Source organism: Rattus norvegicus, chromosome 1, assembly GCF_036323735.1.
Source record: "Rattus norvegicus strain BN/NHsdMcwi chromosome 1, GRCr8, whole genome shotgun sequence".
In the NCBI taxonomy this organism is placed as follows: Eukaryota; Metazoa; Chordata; class Mammalia; order Rodentia; family Muridae; genus Rattus; species Rattus norvegicus.
Genome location: NC_086019.1, coordinates 8,887,241 through 8,907,376, shown reverse-complemented (window position 1 = coordinate 8,907,376; position 20,136 = coordinate 8,887,241). Strand labels below are relative to the sequence as shown.

Sequence of the window (20,136 nt, the reverse complement as noted above, 5' to 3'; positions counted from 1 at the left end):
TGGATTGGGAGATAGGACTGTGGGTGCCAAGAGTTAGCAAGCCATTGTCGTCCAGAGGAGAAACAGGGGTGGATGTAGAAGTGGAAAGTTCTGGATGGATTTGAGTTGAACTTTGAAGGTAGGACTAACTTGCAGATTAAACATGGGAGAGGAAAGAAAGAGGGGTGTACCCCAGTCTATCACCCAGGTTGCTGGCTGGGGTACTTGGGTATGTGGAATCTGGCGGGTGGTAAGTTTTGGGGTAAAACAAAGGAGTGTTTAAATGTGGATATGGTTTGCTATATCGTAAAGATACTGGAGGTGTTATTGCTGCTGGAAATTAGAAGAGAGTTTTACTAGAAATAAAATATCTATAGGATCTAGATTATTATTTTTAAAAAGTCCAATAGAAATAGATGATATCACTTAGTCAAAGTGTATCAAGAGAAGGGAAAAAGAAGCTCTGGAAGTTTATTGCTTGAAGATGGGCAGGGCCACCGAACTGGGAAGGCAACCATTGTGTTCTGTTCCTGGGGTGGGGAGCTTGGGAAGTCAGGACTGGTCAGCTCCAGGCAAAGCCACTGAGAAGCTTATGGAAGAAACACGTGATGGCTGGCTCCTCTTGTTTCCAGCTGGTGTGTGGCATAGCTGTTATCAGAAACATTTTAATTGATTGGCTAATTGTATGGTTACCTGAAAAGTAAGTCTAAGGAAATGGCTTTGCCGCCTTTTCAGTCATTTTGCGGGTAAATGTTGAGACAGAGTTGTAGCAGAATGTCAAGACTTTAGTGGTAACATGTGTGAGCTTTCACCGTTCTTCTCGTCTATGTGCACGTGGTACATTTTACACAAGTCTTCAAGTTTTGCTTTGACTGGAAACAAAGCAACAGTGGAGTCAGTAGGCTTGATTATAAGATCATTAAGTTCATAGAGAGGAGCTAATAATTTAGAAGAAGATTGGCAGACATTTTATTTTACAACCCCTAGCCCCGAGACCACATCCCCCAAACAGAACAGCACATGTTGCCTCAAAAAAATGAAACACAGAATCCCATCTGTTCCATAGGTTGTGTGTGTCCACTGTTTAACATGCGGTACTAAAAATGCAGGGTCCTGGAAGAATTTTAACGGGGGTCACAGCAGAATGTCACGCTCTCCTTTTCTGTAAAGTGCAACCATTGTTCAAAGGCCAGCATGTTTCCTGTCCTCCATCAAAATTCTGTTTCATGAAGTAAAAAACTGGCATTTGGAGCTTTATTTTTGTCCAGTGACTCATGTAGGGTATTTTTCTCTCCCTGACTCCTCAAATGTGGAACTTGTGTGTGTGTGTGTGTGTGTGTGTGTGTGTGTGTGCTCTATTTTGTATTTTGCAGGCTGTTAGTGCCCTTTGATTAATTCATGGCTTTATTCACTCAGCTCCTGAGAACTGGGTTGTCTCCTGAGATCCTGGTCCCTGCCTTGGTTTCCCCAGACATTGTGTTCTTGGTGAGCACCTGTGTCTTCATGATTGCTGTGCATTTGTTTCCACAGAGTGCAGTGCTGACAGAGGAAGGCCAGAGTCCCCGAGCTGAGACGCCCAGCACAGTCACCGAGGTTGACATGGATTTGGACAGCTACCAGATAGCACTAGAGGAAGTACTGACATGGCTGCTGTCTGCGGAGGACACGTTCCAGGAGCAAGATGACATTTCTGATGATGTCGAGGACGTCAAAGAGCAGTTTGCTACCCATGAAGTAAATATCTGTAGCCGAGAGCCGTATCTTTCCAGGGCGTGGCCTGATTTAGGGGTGGGGATAGGTTGGGGTGACTTCACCGTCAGCTTAGGATCTACCAAGTTCTGCTCCATAGCAAAGGTCATGATGTTGTGCTGGAGTTATTTAAAGGGGCTTTGTTAGAAAGCTGGAGTGATCAACAGTTCAGGGGAATTGGATTTCAGACACAAGCTTGTGACGGCTTGAGTGTTTTTTTGGAACTGATGATCAGGTCAGTGTGGAATGTTATTCCTTTTTGAAGTATTGAGCCGCAGTTGAAAGTCAACATAGCCAACTGGCATCCTGAATTGTTAGGTTTCTCATGCCTCCCTAAAGGCCATTGTTTTTATTTGTTGTCTGATTAAGCCAGTGGGGTGTGTGTGTGTGTGTGTGTGTGTGTTTTTCTGTGTATGTGTGTGTGTATGTGTGTCTGTGTGTGTGTCTGTGTGTGTCTGTGTCTGTGTGTCTCTGTGTGTGTGTGAATGTGTGCGTGTCTGTGTGTGTGTGTGAATGTGTGCATGTGTGTGTATGTGTGTGTGTCTGTGTGTGTGTGAATGTGTCTGTGTGTGTGTCTGTGTGTGTGAATGTGTGTGTGTGAATGTGTATATGTGTGTGTGTGTGAATGTCTGTGTGTGTGAATGTGTGTGTGTGAATGTGTATGTGTGTATATGTGTGTGTCTGTGTGTGTGTGTGTCTCTGTGGGTGTGTGAATGTGTGCATGTGTGTATGCGTGTGTGTCTGTGTGTATGTCTCTGTGTGTGTGTGAATGTGTGCATGTGTGTGTATGTCTGAGTGTCTGTGTCTGTGTGTGTCTGTGTATGTGTCTGTGTGTGTATATGTGTGTATGTGCGTGTCTGTGTATGTGTCTCTGCGTGTGTGTGTGTGTCTCTGTGTGTGTGTCTCTGTGTGTGTTGTATGTGTGTGTGTGTGTATGTGAGTGAGTGAATGTATGTTGGTGTGATGTTACCTGGGATTGAAAAGAATCAAAATGCCAATATTCTAAAGCAGTTCATCTTTTTATTTACTATTTTCATATGTACTCCTGATTCCACCTTTATGATACATTAACAACACAATCATCATTTACTTAAGATAAATAGCTGATAAATGTGCTCTCAATGCCCAAAGTCAGTCCCTGCAACTCACTTTGTGGAATGACAGATCCACCTCTTATGAGCTGCCCTGTGGTTCCCCATATGTGTTGCAATGCCAAGCATGGTGTGTGCACATGCGTGTGCACGCACACACACACATACACACACACAAACACACACACATACACATACACACACAAACACACACACATACACACACATACACACACACAAACACACACAGACACACACACACATACACACAGACACACATTCACACACATTCACATGTGAGTGGGAGTGTACACACACATGCACACACACACAAACACACACACACACGCATTGAGTCACACACCGAGACACACACACTCACAGCTACACACACACAGAAACACACAGCCAAACACACACTCACTTACACACACACCACACACACACATGCACACGCACACATTCACATGTGAGCACAAACGATTTTAAAACATTTAAAATCAAATATCATCTTTGACGTTGTTTTCTTTGATCTAGCTTTCTTCTGAGTTACAGTTAATGCTGACTTCCCACTTCAGAGCTTAATACCTTTCGTGGAAGTCTCCTCCATCTTCACATCCTACAGGTTCCTTTCTCTGTGGCGTTGATGTTGAGGTTAGGCACCTAGTGGTTTGTCTCTTATGTTTTTTTGCAACAAGTGACTCACCGACTCCCACAATGTCCTTTGCTAGACGTTTATGATGGAGCTGACTGCGCACCAGAGCAGCGTGGGGAGTGTCCTCCAGGCTGGCAACCAACTGATGACACAAGGCACTCTGTCGGATGAGGAGGAGTTTGAGATTCAGGAGCAGATGACCTTGCTGAACGCCAGATGGGAGGCGCTCCGGGTAGAGAGCATGGAGAGACAGTCCCGGTGAGTGCAGCCCACGTGTCAAGAGCCTGACTCCCAGACCACACTGCACAGTTAAGCTCTGTGACAGGCCGGTGGGGCTGGGAATGAGCTAGGTAGAGGGCAAGCCTTCCACTGTTCTAACACCATTCTGGGAGCCTCATCTCTGTCAAGACAGTAGGAGAAGGTTGGAATGTGGAGGGTGGTGAGGGGAGATTATGTTTTTTCACAGGTGATATTGTTGCAGTGATAAAATACTCTGACCAAAAAAAAAAAAAAAAAAAGCAACTTATAGGAGAAAGGGTTTATTTTAGCTAACAATTCCAGGTTTCTGTCTCCTTTTGGGGACCTCATAGATGTGGGAGCTTGAAGTCAGAAGGCACATCACTGTCACAATCCGGAGCAGAGAAGAATGACTGTACCCGGGCCTAGTGCTCAACTAGCTTTCTTCACTTTTATACAGTCCAGGGCCCCAACCAGGGAATGGTGCTGCTTGATATCAGACCAGCCTTCCTCTATCACTTAGTCTGTTCAGTCCAGTTCCCCACAGACATGGCCACAGGCCAGCTTCTGTAGACAGCCCCCCTCGAGGTGAGTGTAGCTTGCCCTGAGTTGACAGTTTCAACTTTCCATCACAACAGATAAACCTGTTTCTTTGCTGTAGCATTAAACCCGGCAAGGCGTGGATGGGAGATGACACAGACCTACTGTTCAGTGGTCTGTAACAGTTTAAAAAGCAGTCTGACGCCACGGTCCGTTTCACTTTCCACATTGTGATTTGCATTCCAGTGCCGTTTCCACCAATTTAATAAGCAGGAATTCCTGAGTGTAGAAACAATGATTCTGTTTTGGATACAGGGAGCTGTTATTTATATTCTCGGACTGCATTTAATGAACTCCAGTTAGGAATCCAACCGGAGCTCTCCCCCTTATTTTCTACATTGACGGACTCTCTGCTCCTTGGATGGTTGGGGTAGACAAGGCTGTGTCTTCCTGCCCCCCATTTGCCTGGTGCCAGGAGTGGGTGCCCCTGCCAGGGAACAAGCTGGAGGGGAATGACTTTCTGTCCCCCTGGCCAGGTTGCATGATGCCCTGATGGAACTGCAGAAGAAACAGCTGCAGCAGCTCTCAGGCTGGCTGACCCTCACAGAGGAGCGCATTCAGAAGATGGAAAGCCTCCCAGTGGGTGACGACCTACCCTCCCTGCAAAACCTGCTTGAAGAACATAAAGTAAATTGGCTCCTTGCTCCCTTCCTACTTCCTTGTATAAAAAGGCAGCACCGACCTGGGGCCAGGTGGCTTCCCTCAGTGTGGAGCTGGGCTGCTTCTTCTGGGTTGCCTTTTATCCAGGAGCTTTTGAGGTGGTGTTTGTTCGAAGGCGACATTTCTGAAAGGGACAGCTTTGCACACGTGCCCAAGTTCTCTCTTCTGAAAGTGCGTGACTTCGGTCACATTCGGCAAGGGTGGTGTTTGGACCTGAAAGTGCTTGAGAGACTGAGCACATGGGCGTGCTCCATGACCGTCTATGGGTGCGTGTGTGTGTGTGTGTGTGTGTGTGTGTGTGTGTGTGTGTGTGAGGCTGAACTGCATGAAGCACCTTGGTTATGAGTGAGAGGTGGTGGTGTTGGTAAAGGGACAGAAAGCGTGGTTCAGGATTGGGGCTGGAGGTCATGTAATGCACAGCGTGGGTGGAGAGACAAACTGGATTAGGATGTATACCTAATCCTGTGAGGAAGCCTGTTCCCTGTTTTCAGAAGAACATACATAGGGTGCTGGGTAAGGAGTTAACATATGGTGGAGAACGTAATTTGGTTCCAAGAGGAGTGGTTCAGTTTGCAAAGTAGAAGAAAGGAAAGGTAGAGTTTTGTTGATCAGTGAAGCAGCTAGATAGCGGATGACTGAAGCATTAGGGTTACATTAAACACTACCCAAGAGGCATTTCACCACACTATTGCTACTGTTTCAGCCAATTACTCGCTACAGATGTCTAACGACTGTTCTTTTCTTGTGGAAGAGGGAAGTGAAGGCGCCCATATGTTTGTTCTTGGTTGCTCTCTTGGGGAGCTAATCAGAATAACTTCTATGAATCACACAGCCTTTTCCTCATCTTGCACCTTACGGAGCTACAGAAAATGACCTCTGATTCTGTAGGCTTAAACTCTGGGCTTTTAGATTAATCAGTTCTACATTTTTTTTTTTCTTCAGTGTCTTATTGTGTACCCCTGGCTGACTAGGAACTTGTTTTGTAAACCAAGATGGCCTTGCACTGACAGTGATCCTCCTGCCTCTACCTCTGCCTCTTGAGTTCTGGGATACCCACATATTATGCATATATTCTTATTTTAATTCCTAGAATAGACACAAGATTTCCTTCTCTTCCTCATTTCCTTCTTCCTCCTCGTCTTCTTTTGTTTGGGGAAAGAATTGGGGCTGAAAGTGGCGCACACATTACACATTTACAATTCGAAGTGGAAGGCTGTGTTCAGGCTTCTTTCTTTAGAACTTAGGATAATGGTTGGGAATGGCAATCCAATGCCTCATTAGGTTTCTTCATTACTTTTGACAAGAAGCGGATTTTAAATAGGTAAATGAGGAAGGGTAGATATCATAGTTTATCTTTTTTTTTTTCCTCTAGAGTTTGCAAAGTGACCTCGAAGCTGAGCAGGTGAAGGTGAATTCCTTAACTCATATGGTGGTGATTGTGGATGAAAACAGTGGGGAGAGCGCCACAGCTGTTTTGGAAGATCAGTTACAGGTAAGACCTTGGCAAGTAGGATGCCCTTAAGATCCTCTTTCTGGTCAAGGTTCATGTACTAGCTCCTCCTGTACATCCTTGCTTGTACAGAAGGGTATAAAAAAGTAGCCTCCTTTAATCATCTTTTTGTTACTGTAATGAAGGTCCTGAGGCAGTATATAGGGAACAAAGTTTACTTAGCTCACAGTTATGGAGGTTGTCATTCTGATACACGTTTCCCCTTGGCTATGTCAAACAGGAGCATGTGTATGTGTGTGTAGTGTCTCTGCCTTAATTTACTAATCCATTAGGATTTTTCTTGGTGGGACAACCTTCATGACCTCATTTAATCTAGTAAACAACAACAACAACAACAGCAGCAGCAGCAGCAGCAGCAGCAGCAGCAGCAGCAGCAGCAGCAGCAAACCCGAAAAAAAACAAAACCAAAAACAAAATTCCCACCCAAACCATAAACTAAGCTGAATTTCCACCTTCTTGGTACCATTCATGCAAACTCTTTTTGAGTTAAATATCTGTTTGAATTCATGGCGGAGTGGGAGGGGTAGGGTGGAGCACAAAGTATGACACCTGCTTTTGGTTGTACATCCCAGTTGAGCCTCTCCTATACGTGGTTACAGGCCTCGCTGGGTATTCCTTCCTTCACGCCAACCCTTGCAGTGAAAGCACGAGACCGTTGTTCCGCTCCCTTGTGCCTAACGTCAACAAGATTTTAAAGCACAGGAGCTCATTCAAGTGATCCCCAGGCTTTCCTGGACACAGTCACTTGAAGAATTTGTGAAGGCAACCATCACTTGGAAAGTTTGGAGTATCGAAAGTAAACATGTAGATTGTGGTTGTAGCAATGGTTGGAAAAAAAAAAAAAAACCAACAACCCTCAGACACATATACCCAGTTTGTAAATATATGTAAAACATTGCATTCCCATACAAACCTTACAGAGAAGTAGGAACAGGAATTCTAGTTGTTTTTCTTTCTTATCTCTGAGTAATTTAAATAATTATATTTTATGTAAGCTAGTTCTTTTTCTCATGTATGTATGTGTATATAATATATATATATATTTAAATGTGCTTTTTGTAAGTTGGTGCTTTGGAGAACTGTAGTAATCCTGTCTCCTGGCTGGGCTAACAGAGTCTGCTTCTTCCTTCCCTAGAAACTGGGTGAGCGCTGGACAGCTGTATGCCGCTGGACTGAAGAACGTTGGAACAGGTTGCAAGAAATCAATATTCTGTGGCAGGAATTATTGGAAGAACAGGTATGAAATGCAACGACCATCCATCAAGGACAAAACAGAGTGACAAGAAGCCCATGGTTACATGATGGCTGTGGACTATGACTGCCTCTTCTGTAGTGAGAGCTCTGGAATTTTGGCATCTTTAAAAAAAAAAAAAAAACAGAATGTTATAAGAATGTGTTTTTGTTTTCATCCCAGATTGTCCCCAGTAGCTGATTGTGATTTGCCTTGTGCTGGGGCCGGGGCATGATTTTGCCAGCTGCAGATAGTTTCTGTGATTGTGTGACCTTCGTAATTCTGGGGACTTTTTAGAGGGTATATAAATTCCGGGACCCCAAGTGTTGTTGTTTGTTGGTGCGCAAGGTTTGTTAAATAGTCCTGTGCAAAGAAGAAACAAGAAGAAGAAGATAGCCTGATGTCAAAGAACTTGACACCCCTAGTCGGCAGGCAGTAGTCTAAGGATAACGATGTCCCCTTTCTGGTCCCTGACTTTATTCATGGACCTCTTTCCTCTCTCTCCTCTATTCTTTTCTCCCTCCTGTCTAGATTAGGGGGCAGAAGGGGTAGAAAAAGGTGGAAAAAAGAAGAACCCATAAAGTAGCCAAGACCAGCTAACTACACTCTTACCTTTGGAAGTTCTTATTTTGAAAATGATTTGTGAAATTTGGAAATAGCTTATTGGTTTGCAAATAACTTTAAAAATTTTAAAAAAAAGTATTTAAAACAAGTAATTTGACCATTAAGCTTTACACAGCTCTCTGTGCATTGTCGACTGCTGCTTAGTTAATCCATTTGTTATTTTGCTTGCGATATTGGTTTACATCATTTATCTTTTCTGTCCTCACACTCACTGTCTGGCTAAGGATGACCTTGAGCTCCTGGTTCTCCTGTCTCCAGCTCGTACACGCTGCACCGTGCCTGATTTCTGTGGAGCTGGGGGCTGAAGTCAGGGCCTTCCTTGTATACAGTAGCCATGCACCCTACCAACCAATCATCATTTCTAGCTCCCTGTTTATTATGTTGAAAGTCAGGTTTCTATTAACATTATCTCCATTTCTGCAGCCTATTCATCAAGATCATGGTTTGAGGCTCCATGGTAATAATAATTTGATCTCTGTCCTTTACTTATAATGTTAGTGCTTAGGCCTGTCCCTATCTTGACTTACTTTCCACAGCATAGCCACTCCTGGGTTTTTGTGGAGCGGTCTGTTTGAATGTGTACCAGCACAATTCCCAGCATACAGTTTGTGCTCAGTAAATACAGGGTAAAGGAATGTCCTCCGTACACTGTGAATGTTAAATTATAATTGATTTTAACTTTTAACCCGCATACAGGCCGAAACTAATGAGAGAATATTTCCTAGCATTGCCTTTGAATAAACACTCAGTTGTACTGTTGTGCAAAGCTGTCTGGGCAGCTTTTCTCTTGGCTCGTTGACTCTTTCCTTACCTTTTAGCTTTACACAAAAGTTATCAGGACCAAATACAAAGACGTAAAAATTTCCTCCCCAGTGCCAAACAGTTGTAGCCTAGAAAAGAAGCAGACACAAGGTTCCCACAGTGTCCGCCTTGACTTTGTTGCACTTCCATCCAGAAAAAGCAGCTTTGTTCCCTGCGTGGGATCAGGAACCAGATGGGTGAGATCCTGTGGCTTAGCAGAGGCCGAGGCAGATGATAGTTCATTTTAATTACTGTGTTACAAAATGTGTCCAAACCTAATGATGAATCAGCATGGTGGCCGATAATCTTCCTCTTCCTCCTCCTTTCCCTCCTCCTCTTTAAATTAGGGATTATGTAATGGGTATGTCAGTGGGACTCAGTTGCTAGAGTGCTTGCCTAGTGTACATGAAGCCTTGGGTTAAATTGTCTGTAACTCATAAAGTGGGGGTTGTGGAGTATACCACAGTTTACTCTTCATGCCCAGACACAGGCAGGAGGATCAGAAATTCAAGGTTATACTCAGCTGCTTAGCAAGTTTGAAGCCAATCTGGGTTAAGAGACCCTGTCTCAAGACAGACAGCCACCCTCCCCCTCCAAAAAAAAAAAAAAAACCCACATAATTTGTTCCACTTCCTGCCATTTGGATGTTGCATTTTGGCAACGTGTACATTACCCTGGAAATTTCTGTTCAGGTCACAGCATTCCATACAATAGTTAAATATTTTTCTTCAGTAATAACGACTGGCATCAGTCATTGTCAGAAAAAGATTAGTAGGACTTTTCTACTGTCCTGGTTTGTTTATTGTTTTGTTTTCTCATCTGCTTGACACAAACTAGAGTTACTCGGGAAGAGGAGACACAATTGAGACAATGTCTCCATCAGATTAACTTGTAGGCAAGTGGGTGGGGCTGGATTAATGATTGATGTGGGAGGGCCTTCCCACTATTGGGAGTGCTGCCCCTGGGGCAGGTGGCCCTGAGTTGTAGCAGAAAGCACTCAGAACAAACCTGGAGGAGGAAGGCAGTTGGCAGCATTTCTTCCTCTTTGCCATAGAGTCTATGGTCTCTGCTGCAGTTCCTGCCCTGTGGCCCTTAGAGATGGAGCTTTTCCTCCTCAAGTTCATTTTGTTCATGGTGTTTTATCGCAGCAACAGAAACTGTTCAAGTTTGGACTAATTTTAAAATGAAGAAAAAAATGTTTAAAAATCAAGGGATATCAGGTATTTTGACCACTTGTATCACTTGAAGTTTTCATTAGGCCATCTGTTCATTATTGTCTGCTGCTAGGACATTTTAACTCTCTGAGAGAGTGAGGGAGGGAGGGAAAGGGGAGAGAGAGAGACAGACAGACAGACAGATGGACAGACAGAGGTCTGTCTGCACCTTCTGTTTTGCTCCCTGGTTATTTATATGCACATCTTATCAACTTTCCTAGACAGGAGATAGGATCTACATTTGTCTTTTATTTTTCTAATCTTCATTTCTTTCTCTTTTGGGGTAGTGGTAGTAGGCTATAGAGGTAAGGGATAGCTTATAAATAAACTGATTAATAAGACAACGGAGAGAGAATTCTTCCCACAGCAAGTCCAGAACTAACCCTTTGCCCCTTAGCTATATAGAAAAGCATTGCTGTAATACATACTACTTTAGTCTCTCTCTCTCTCTCTCTCACTCTCTCTCTCTGTGTGTGTGTGTGTGTATGTGTGTGTGTGTGTGTGTGTGTGTGTGTGTGTTGACATCTCAATCCATCACTTAACATCTTCCAAAGAGCGCACACTTTTGACTAAGTTTTAAGTATTTTTGTTGTTGGCCTCAGGCCATCTTCATTCTTCTTCCTTTAATGTAATTGCTTTTGAACTTTGACCATTTGCATACTTCCCCCTCCTGCTGCTGTGGACGGACTGTTGATTTAGGGGTAGGAGTTTATGACCCAGCTCTGCCATTCAGTTGCTGACTGACCTCAAACATGTAACTTGACTTCTGTCTCCTTCTCGAAAATGAGCAGCAGGGACAAGAACATCTCTGAGCTTCCTTCAGATTAAAACCTAGAGTCTTGAGTCTAGGGTTAGTTGTTATAGGGATGATTTTCTCCTAGTGTAATAAAATCCCTAGCCAGGCTTGGTGTCACATGCTCCTGGGCCCCTGGTGCTCAGGAGATAGTGACAGAAGGGTTGCAAGTTCAAGGCCAGCTTGATATACTAACAAGATCCCTGTTCCCCCTCCCCCCCAAATAAAAAAAAAATCCTAGAGGCTGAGTGGTATAAGGCTTATTTATATTCTTTATGACTACATTCTACTAACCATTGAGGCCAACAGCTCCACCATTGCGTTACCCCTACAGTCCTGAAGGCTTGCCCGCTTCAGTGATTTAGAAGTGGGAACATCTAGAGTATGGTGCTAGCTCGGGTGAGGTGGCCCTGTCTGTCAGTCACATCACAGTACTTATCGCAATGGGAGTGTGCACCAAAGGGAGGTCTCCTGGTGACACAAGAAGCCAGAGGTCAGGAAGGGGTTGGCCTTGCTCTTTTGTAATGGTGGTTCTTAGGAATTTATGAAAGCCCGAGAAGAACAGCATCTCTTCTGAGGGCAGCACCGTACACGACCTCCTCCTAGCTTCTACATCTTACAGATGGCAGGCTCTCTCCTGCCACACCACAGACCATGCTCTTCCTGCACAGGAGCCCTTTAAGGACAGGCTAAACCCTATCCACACCTTACACATTACCATAGTTCAGAACCAATAACTGGTTAATCTGCTGTAGGTCGTAGGAGGCGAATGCTTCTGCCAGTCCTTGAACTTAGATATTTGAAGCTCTTTTTATCCCTAACTAAATGTGACGTCGTTGATACACGTCAGATACTTACTTGAATCATCAGATGATTGACCGCAGTGTATCTTTCCAACTTTCATTATCACCCCTAGTGTCTTTTGGAAGCTTGGCTCACCGAAAAGGAAGAGGCTTTGAATAAAGTCCAAACTGGCAACTTTAAAGACCAGAAGGAACTCGGTGTCAGTGTCCGGCGTCTGGCTGTAAGTGTGTCCCTGTTGGCATCTGTTGTAAGCCTGTGATGTCTAGTGTTTTATAACTAAGGGTTATTATAGTTGAATGAGTATGAATTATAGCTCATACAGAATGGCAGAACATGCTGTCAGTTAGATCATGAATGTACCTGCTTACACTTCCTGAGGAAGATAAACCTTCTTGAGAGAGAGAGAGAGAGAGAGAGAGTTGTTTGTGGAAGTTAGGTCCTGATTCTTCCTCCCACCCCATGCTCCCTGAATTAAGACTCAGAATCGAAATCTATTTATAGATACTTTGGCCATATAGCTAGGCTCTTCTTTGCTAGACCATAACTTAGAATAACCCAGTTATTTTAATCCACATTCTGCCATATGGCTGGTTACCTATGCTTTGGTACTAGACATCTGTCTCCTCATATCTTTTTCTCGGACGAATCTCCCACCTGGCTCTATCTCAGAATCCTTTCTCCTCCCGGGTGTCCCACCTCCTACTTCCAGCCTAAGCCATAGGCCCGTCAGATTTATTATTGACAGGTGCCACATTCTTACAGACATAAGATAGTCTCTACAGTTGTTGTCTGATAGGCGTTTGACATTCTAGATTTTGAAGGAAGACATGGAAATGAAGAGGCAGACTCTGGACCAACTGAGTGAGATTGGCCAAGACGTGGGCCAATTGCTCAGTAATCCCAAGGCATCTGAGAAGATGAACAGCGACTCTGAGGAGCTAACCCAGAGATGGGACTCTTTGGTTCAGAGACTAGAAGACTCTTCTAACCAGGTACCTTTTGATTCGGGGTGTATATTATACCACGAGAGAATCCTGAGTGTTCAAGAACAGACAGACTCAGTCTGATATCCAAAGTGTTCTTTATCAATTGACCGTATGAAAGAATGAGGCATCGATACAATGCGGCTAACCCGGGAAAACATCATCATAAAACAGAAGAAGCCGGTCATGCACAATGGTTCTGTACTATGAGATGTGCGGGGCAGGCAGAGTCTGACACAGTAGAGGAGCTCAGTGGCCTTGAGCGGTGGGGATTTGGTGATGGACGCTCCGGACAGATATCAAGGTTCTATTTGGGGTGATTAAGTTGCCTTGGAGTGTAAGGCCAGTGAGAAAACAAACCAAACAAACATGGGTATGGGCTATTCAATCACAGTACAAGCCTTTTGTTCAGGAGAAAAGCCTGCAGAATGGGTCTTTAGTCTGGGAGTGAGAGCCCACAGTCTAATTATAGGTTAGGGTAGTTAGTTACAGGGGAGAAAGGGATTGACTCAGGGAAGGACAGTACAACGTTTTCCTTTGTCCTGTGCTAAGAAAAGGTAAATGGTAGCACGGAAAATGTCAACCAGCATCCCTTTTGGGCAGCGACCACTGCAAGTCCATGGCATGGCCAGAGCAAGAAAGGAGGGACAGAAAGCGACCATAGTTCTAGAAACAAGATTACCTTGGTTTTGGCAATTGTCATTCTTCAAGCGGAATGGAGGGGTTTTACAAGATGGGACAGTCTAAAGTGTGGCTAAAAGAGCTAAAATCTGTAGCCAGTTACACACCGAAGTGGACTTTTCCCTTTGCTTCTGTGAAGTTCTGGCTAGTCTCAAACCTCTGACCCCTGCCTCTCCTACCAAGTGCTGGGATTACGGGTGTGCGTTATGCGTTACAAAGTGGGATAACTGCAGTGGGAAAACCTGGGCAGGCCCAGGCTGAGGTGTCTCCCTGAGGAATCATGCTGTGGAACAGACCCAGTGTAAGGAAGACTTACTGTGGGGGAAAGGAGCGGTGACCTAGAGAAACAGGGAACTGAGAAGAGGGGAGAGAAGGACAGAAAGAGAAAGAGAGAGAGGGGGAGGGGGAGCGAGAGGGAGGGAGGGAGGGAGGGAGGGAGGGAGAGGGAGGGAGGGAGGGAGGGAGGGAGGGAGGGAGAGAGAGAGAGAGAGAGAGAGAGAGAGAGAGAGAGAGAGAGAGAGAGAGAGAGAGAGAGAGAGAGAGAGAGAGAGAGAGAGAGAAACATGGGAACAGGGAGAGAAGATGGAGAGCTGCTAGGGTAGCAGTCCCTCTTTGTATGCCTGGCTCGCACCTGGTGGGCCTTGACGTAAGGTGTTGCTAGGTAGCTGTTGGGGGGGCGGGGCTAGCGGAATCGTCTGTAAGCCGCTGTGTGGCACCATGCCACACGGTTTGAACTGTATGTTTTTATAGGGAGAATTTGATGTGAATAACTCGCAGCGACGGTGTCTTCATTTAAAACCGAAGCTGGGCGTGACTTTTTTTTTTTTTTCTCCAGGTGACTCAGGCTGTAGCAAAGCTCGGCATGTCCCAGATTCCTCAGAAGGATCTTTTGGAGACCGTTCATGTAAGAGAACAAGGAATGATAAAGAAGCCTAAGCAGGAGCTGCCTCCTCCTCCCCCACCGAAGAAGAGACAGATCCACGTGGATGTGGAGGCCAAGAAAAAGTGAGAGGCGTGTGGCTTGCACTAATCACTAATCAAATGCAGCTTTAGACGTGCTCAGCATATGTAAATTCAGTCCCGAGCTCATTTACTGCCTTTGAGTCTCTGGGAGATTCTGCCTCGCAGGAGCTAAGCCGCTAAATTGCCCCAAGAGACTCTATTCATCCTCTGTTAAATTTAGAGACTGGTGCAGGAATAACCCTTCTGTTCTCAATCCCCATCAGTTTCCCGGAGAAGGATTGTTTGTGGGGTGGGCTCCTGCCTTCTTTCTTTCTTTCATGTTTAAGCCCTGGCAGTTTAGCTTTTTATAAATTCCTTATTCCCCGTGAATCTCTTTCCTCTGCTCACCATTACAATAGCAGTTCAGAAAGATAATGCACTTTTGTGCTCCCTCCCTCTCCCCCACCTTCTCCTTTCCTCCTTTCCCCCTCACCCCCTCATCCATGTATTTAGGTTTTCTTTGATAATTCCTTTATCAGGTTTCTAAACAGATACTTTAAGTTTCGCTGAAAGACCTCACTCGGGCTAAAATGTCTTTTATCTTACTGATTTACAAGAAAACTGGAGAGAGATTGTTAGAAGCACAAGAATCCAGCTGCATTCATTGAACCTTTGCTATGCCAGAGCCTTTAAAACAGAGGCTCTCTGTGGGTCTCGACTTCTTTGGGGAGTCATATCAGATACCTGGCATATCAGGTATTTACATTACAGCAGTAGCAAACTTACAGTTATGAAGTAAACAAAGAAATAATTTTATTGTTGGAGGTGACCACCACGTGAGGGGCTGTATTAAAGGATTGCAGCATTAGGAAGGTTGAGAACTGCTGCTTTGAAATGCAGTGCGTTCCAGGTACTGGACCCTATACACCCGGTCACAGTGAGTCTTCAGCTCTCCCTCTCTGTGAGATCCCAGGGCTCAGGGACATTGGCAGTTATTAGGGGCCCGAATAAAAAGATATGCTTTTCATAGTATAGCTTTTGTTAGAGGAATCAGGATTCAGGTCGTATCAGATGATCCTCTTTGACCCTAAGCCTGTTTTCTGCCTCCTAATGGTGCCTCCTGCATGACTAGCAGTCCTGCAGTTGCCAGCAGCAGTCTGTTCTTTGGCCAGGGTATCAGGGAGGGAGGGAGATTTTGCTGATGTCAATATTAGCAGCAATCTTCCATTTCCTGAGTCCTCGTTAGCTGCCAGGCACATCTGGCAGTGTGTGTCTCCGGGGCTGGCTTTGGAGTAGATAGGGTTATCGTGGCGGGAGGTTAATTTAAACTTGCCTGTAGCGAGTAATGAGCCTTCTACTGCAAGAGACAAAATGCCGTGACCAAGGTGACTGCAACCAACTCATTATCCTGTCGTGTGACAGAAAGTCCAGAAGTGGCCCAGTTGTGGTGAGAGGATGCACTTAAGTAGACTTCTGTCACTGTAGTCCCTGATGTCCTTGGCCCCATTGCTTTCCTGCTCAGTTTGTCTTCTCAGCCAACTACGTCTCCGGTGTCACTGGCCAGGATTTTGTCCCTTGCTTGTCCAAGTGCATAAACAGGCCGCAATGGTACTGGCGGTCCGGATGAGCGGTGTCATGTGTCCCTCACCTACTCTCCCAGTCTATGTAGTTTGTACAAATGTATGGAGAGGGGGGCTGGTGAGCCGTGCGTCATGACTTTCGAGGGTCGATCGATGCAGACGTTCATTACTGAACTAATTCCTCAGCAGAGGCCTGAGTGCATGCAGTTCACGGGAGCACAAATCTCATTTGTAATTTGTTTTTTTTTTTTTTTTTTTTATGTCCGGATGTCCTGGGAGCTGTCTTTGTAGAGGCCAGCCATGCTATTCTAGGCTGTATCAGAGTTTGGCAGATGCCCACTGGGATTTCCAGTTTCTTGTTTCTAGAAGATGGAACCGGGCAGGGATTCTTAGACACTGGCAGAAGCAGACGGTTTCTTACGAAACGGTGTGCACATCCTAGGAGAAGGCTGCGGGGCAGAGCAGAGAGCAAGGCTGGAAGCCCAAGCTCTGAACCCCAGGTTCTTTATGACCTTTCAGGGGTCCTGGGTATACCAGAACATTCTCCGTGTGCAATGCTGACTTTTCTGCCTACATGCAGTGTGGACTCCCTGTTAACCTTGGGGAGGCTTCCAGTCTTCCTCTCTGCCAGCTGTTTTTCTGCTGTGTGCGTCTCTCAGTCCTAATGCAGCTCACTTTCCCCTTATTCTCCTCATCAGCCCCTCCTCAAAATGGTACCGCACGAATGTTTGAGGTTAGCTCTCGCATTCATTTCGGTCGTCCTAAAGATGAGGCTCCCCTTGGCTCTTCCTGGTGTGACGTAATTTTCAGACCCCTTAGTATATTCAGTCTGCTGTGAAAAAGATCATGGACTTGTATTGGACTCTACAAACAATTAAGAGCCCTAAAGAACCGCAGTCAATAAAATAAAATTGACCATAGTCAATTTTATTTTGATTTTTTTTTGTGGATTTTTTTTTTCTTTTTAAATCTCTTCAGGACGGGCATTTCCAACTATCACGTTATCTTGTACTGGGGTCAATCTGTCTTGCTCATTTTCAGAGGAGAAATTGTTTGATGACATCTGGATTCTGGTTGCTTAGGCAGAGCTCCCCACCCACTCTTATGTTCAAGTAAAATGTATCGACCCTGAGATGTATGAAATAAAAGGGGTGGCTCAGTGAGTGGCTTACAAAAGCAAAAAGGTTCAATTGGTGGGAATGAAAACTTGGGAACTAAGAGCCCCAAACCACTGTGGGTGCATGCGTGTGAGTGTGTGTGCATGCATGCGTGTGAGTGTGTGTGCGCCTGTGTGTGTGTGCCTGTGTGTGTGCGCCTGTGTGTGTGTGCCTGTGTGTGTGTGTGCCTGTGTGCGTGTGTGTTTGTGTGTATGTGTGTTTGCCAGAGGTTTCCTTCCTCAGGCATAGTCCCCCTGGCTTTTTTGCCAGTGAGCCTCAGGAATTTGGCTGTCTCTGTCTTCCCAGCTCTGAGATTATAAGCATGCCACCCAGCCAGGCTTTTAACAATGCAGGTTCTGAAACTCTAGGTCAGATCTTACAGGGCAAGCACTTTACCTGCTGAGCCATCCATCTCTGCAGTCCTCAGAGCCTTTCGCTATAAGGAAGATTAAACAAGGACGTTCCAGTCGTGCACATTGTGTTTACCTGGCTGTAGTTAGAGGTGAGACTGCAAGGCACCGAAGGGCTTAGGATAAGTGGGTGCCCAGTCTGTAAGGCACATTGCTGCTTCTCACCTACGAGTCTGGAACATTTATCTATTAACAGGTGGTGGTGCCTGGGTTCAGCCAGCACAGATGCCGAGGCAGTTTTAACTTGCTTTCGGGAACGTGGAACTACCATGTTAGTTCTGTCTGGTAGCCATTAATTAATTGATTAATTCCCTTAAGTCTTGCCTCCTCTGATTTAGATCTGAGATATTGTAGAAATGCCTTGTAAATCACATACGGTACGGAAAACTCACTCAGACTCTGCCAAGAACACACTAAGGGATGCTTCCCAGAGGAACCTTGCAGTACATCTTCTCTTGCTTATGATTCTGGTTCACGCTGGAGTAAGGGGGCAGCCACGTGGAACTGTCTTTGTTTGAATAGCTCTGACTCCATTTATTAGTGTGGGGTCCATAATTCAAAACCTTCGTGAGCTCAATTGCTTCCACAGGAATACTCAAAGGTATTCTCCAGAGGGAGTCGTGAGGGTTCTTTGTGTCAGCAATGGACGTGGAAGGCTTAGCTAAGGGCATGGTCTCTGGTGACCTTCCAGAAGTCTGTGACTTTCACCTGCCTTAGGATCGCCTGTCCAACCTGCCCACTCTTCTCCCCACTACCACCCCTGAGTCCCTCTTGCTTTCTCTCTATGGCTGCCTTTTCTTTACAGCCTTTGGTTCTGGGCCTACAGTGACTAGGACACTATGAACAGACTTATGAGTTCTGTGCTTGAACTGATGATTGCACTCTAAGGCCATCGTCTATCATCCAGGGCCTTCCGGTTACTGATCCCTGTGACTTTAGGCCACATCGTTTAATGACGAGCCTTCCCTCACTGTACTCACTGTACCAGACACACCTATCTGTAGCTTGCAAACTATGGTCTCCATTTCCTTTGCTTTTCCCATTGCAAGCAAAGCTGGAAAGCACAGCCATGAGTATGCCCGGAGACCATTCTCTCCGTGGATGGATTACGAGTAGATCCTCAGAAGTCCTGGAGTTAATACCTAGCAAATACTTTTCTTATTACCTGTCCCTTTCAATTGCTTCCTGGTGACTTGAAGCTCCTGCGAGGCTGAGATAGCTCCAGTTAATGATGTGTTGAGCCCCAGAGGACAATTTTATAAATGTTTATACTTGTCCTTTTTCTGTCATCGTCTAACTAAATCTGTCTTCCGTTGTCTACAGTAGCTTATAAAACCACAAATGCTTCCTAATTAAGTAAAATAAAAACAAACCAGTTCATTTAATTATATTATTAACCCCATAGTGTTTTCAGTCTTAATTGTAAAAGTGTTATGGGTGGTTTCTCTATTCGGGGGCAGCGTTTGAACACCCGCGCCTGGTGGGCGTTCAGGTTGCTCTTTATTGGGCCAAGGCAACAGTGGAAGCTGACTGACGACCGAGGGAAATGTCTCCATCTTGACCAGGTTTGATGCCACAAGTGCAGAACTGCAGAGCTGGATTTTGAGATCAAAGGCTGCCCTCCAGAACACAGAGATGAACGAGTATAAGAAGTCGCAGGAGACCTCGGGAGTGAGAAAGAAATGGAAGGTAAAATAGACAATTAATAGGCCAAGAAGTAAAATAATTCATCAGGCTAAATTTTACCATTGGCACAGAGATGTACCAGGGTCCAGAAGCTTCTGTGAAATACACATAGCCACAGATGGCTTTTGGATCGTCCCAGTAAACATCAGATCACCATACGTAGGAGAAATTTAAACTTTTTCCCCCTTTTCCCTCCTTAGTCGTTGTGTTGTACATGCAGTCATCATTGCTGCCTTTTATGTAGATTTAAATTTACACAGTCTGGTACACAGTAATTTAGGACTTTGTACTGTTCCAGAGATAATTCTGCCTTTGTATACAAGAAGGCATTTGGTGTATTAAAATTTCCTCAAGATATTTCCTTTAAACAAGACATCTTAAAAACAAAAGGCACAGTTGGTCACTGGATCCATGGAATCGCTCAACCGCATTGGGAAAAGAGTTTCTAGGTTGTTGTTGAAAGCAAAGCTTGAATTTACTGCACCCCAAACATCACAGAGAATCTGTATGACTGAAGTGTGCACAGGCACCTTGCCCTGGCTATCTCCTTAGAGAATTACCACCTCCTGGCTTGCTCATGTACCCTGTGTTGAGTCCTAGGATGATTGTGTCTGAGCTAAGCACGTGCATACCCCTGCCATTTTCCTCAGTCGAGCACAACATACTGTCCAATTAGTGTACATTACTTCTTGTTGGGTATTTAAAGCAAACCAGAGGGGACTCGGACTTACAAGAGCGTAGACCTAGGC

The 20,136-nt window shown here is 45.1% G+C and overlaps 1 protein-coding gene across 14 annotated transcripts in view; it reads left to right on the top strand.

Moving 5' to 3' along the window:
* Positions 1 to 20,136, top strand: part of Utrn (utrophin) — a 503,427-nt gene that overhangs the window by 137,111 nt on the left and 346,180 nt on the right. For 13 of the 14 annotated variants that reach the window (XR_010063620.1, XM_008758594.4, XM_008758593.3 and 10 more), the window contains 9 exons: positions 1,510 to 1,713; positions 3,551 to 3,732; positions 4,788 to 4,938; positions 6,344 to 6,463; positions 7,617 to 7,718; positions 12,061 to 12,168; positions 12,761 to 12,940; positions 14,448 to 14,617; positions 19,267 to 19,390. Coding sequence is in view for 13 of the 14 variants with exons in the window: in XM_008758594.4 (XP_008756816.1) it covers positions 1,510 to 1,713; positions 3,551 to 3,732; positions 4,788 to 4,938; positions 6,344 to 6,463; positions 7,617 to 7,718; positions 12,061 to 12,168; positions 12,761 to 12,940; positions 14,448 to 14,617; positions 19,267 to 19,390 (1,341 nt within the window). In the remaining variant the exon portion in view is untranslated. Of the gene's footprint in view, positions 1 to 1,509; positions 1,714 to 1,810; positions 1,964 to 3,550; positions 3,733 to 4,787; positions 4,939 to 6,343; positions 6,464 to 7,616; positions 7,719 to 12,060; positions 12,169 to 12,760; positions 12,941 to 14,447; positions 14,618 to 19,266; positions 19,391 to 20,136 lie in introns of those variants that run through there. The other variant, XM_039101956.2, reaches the window with a different exon arrangement.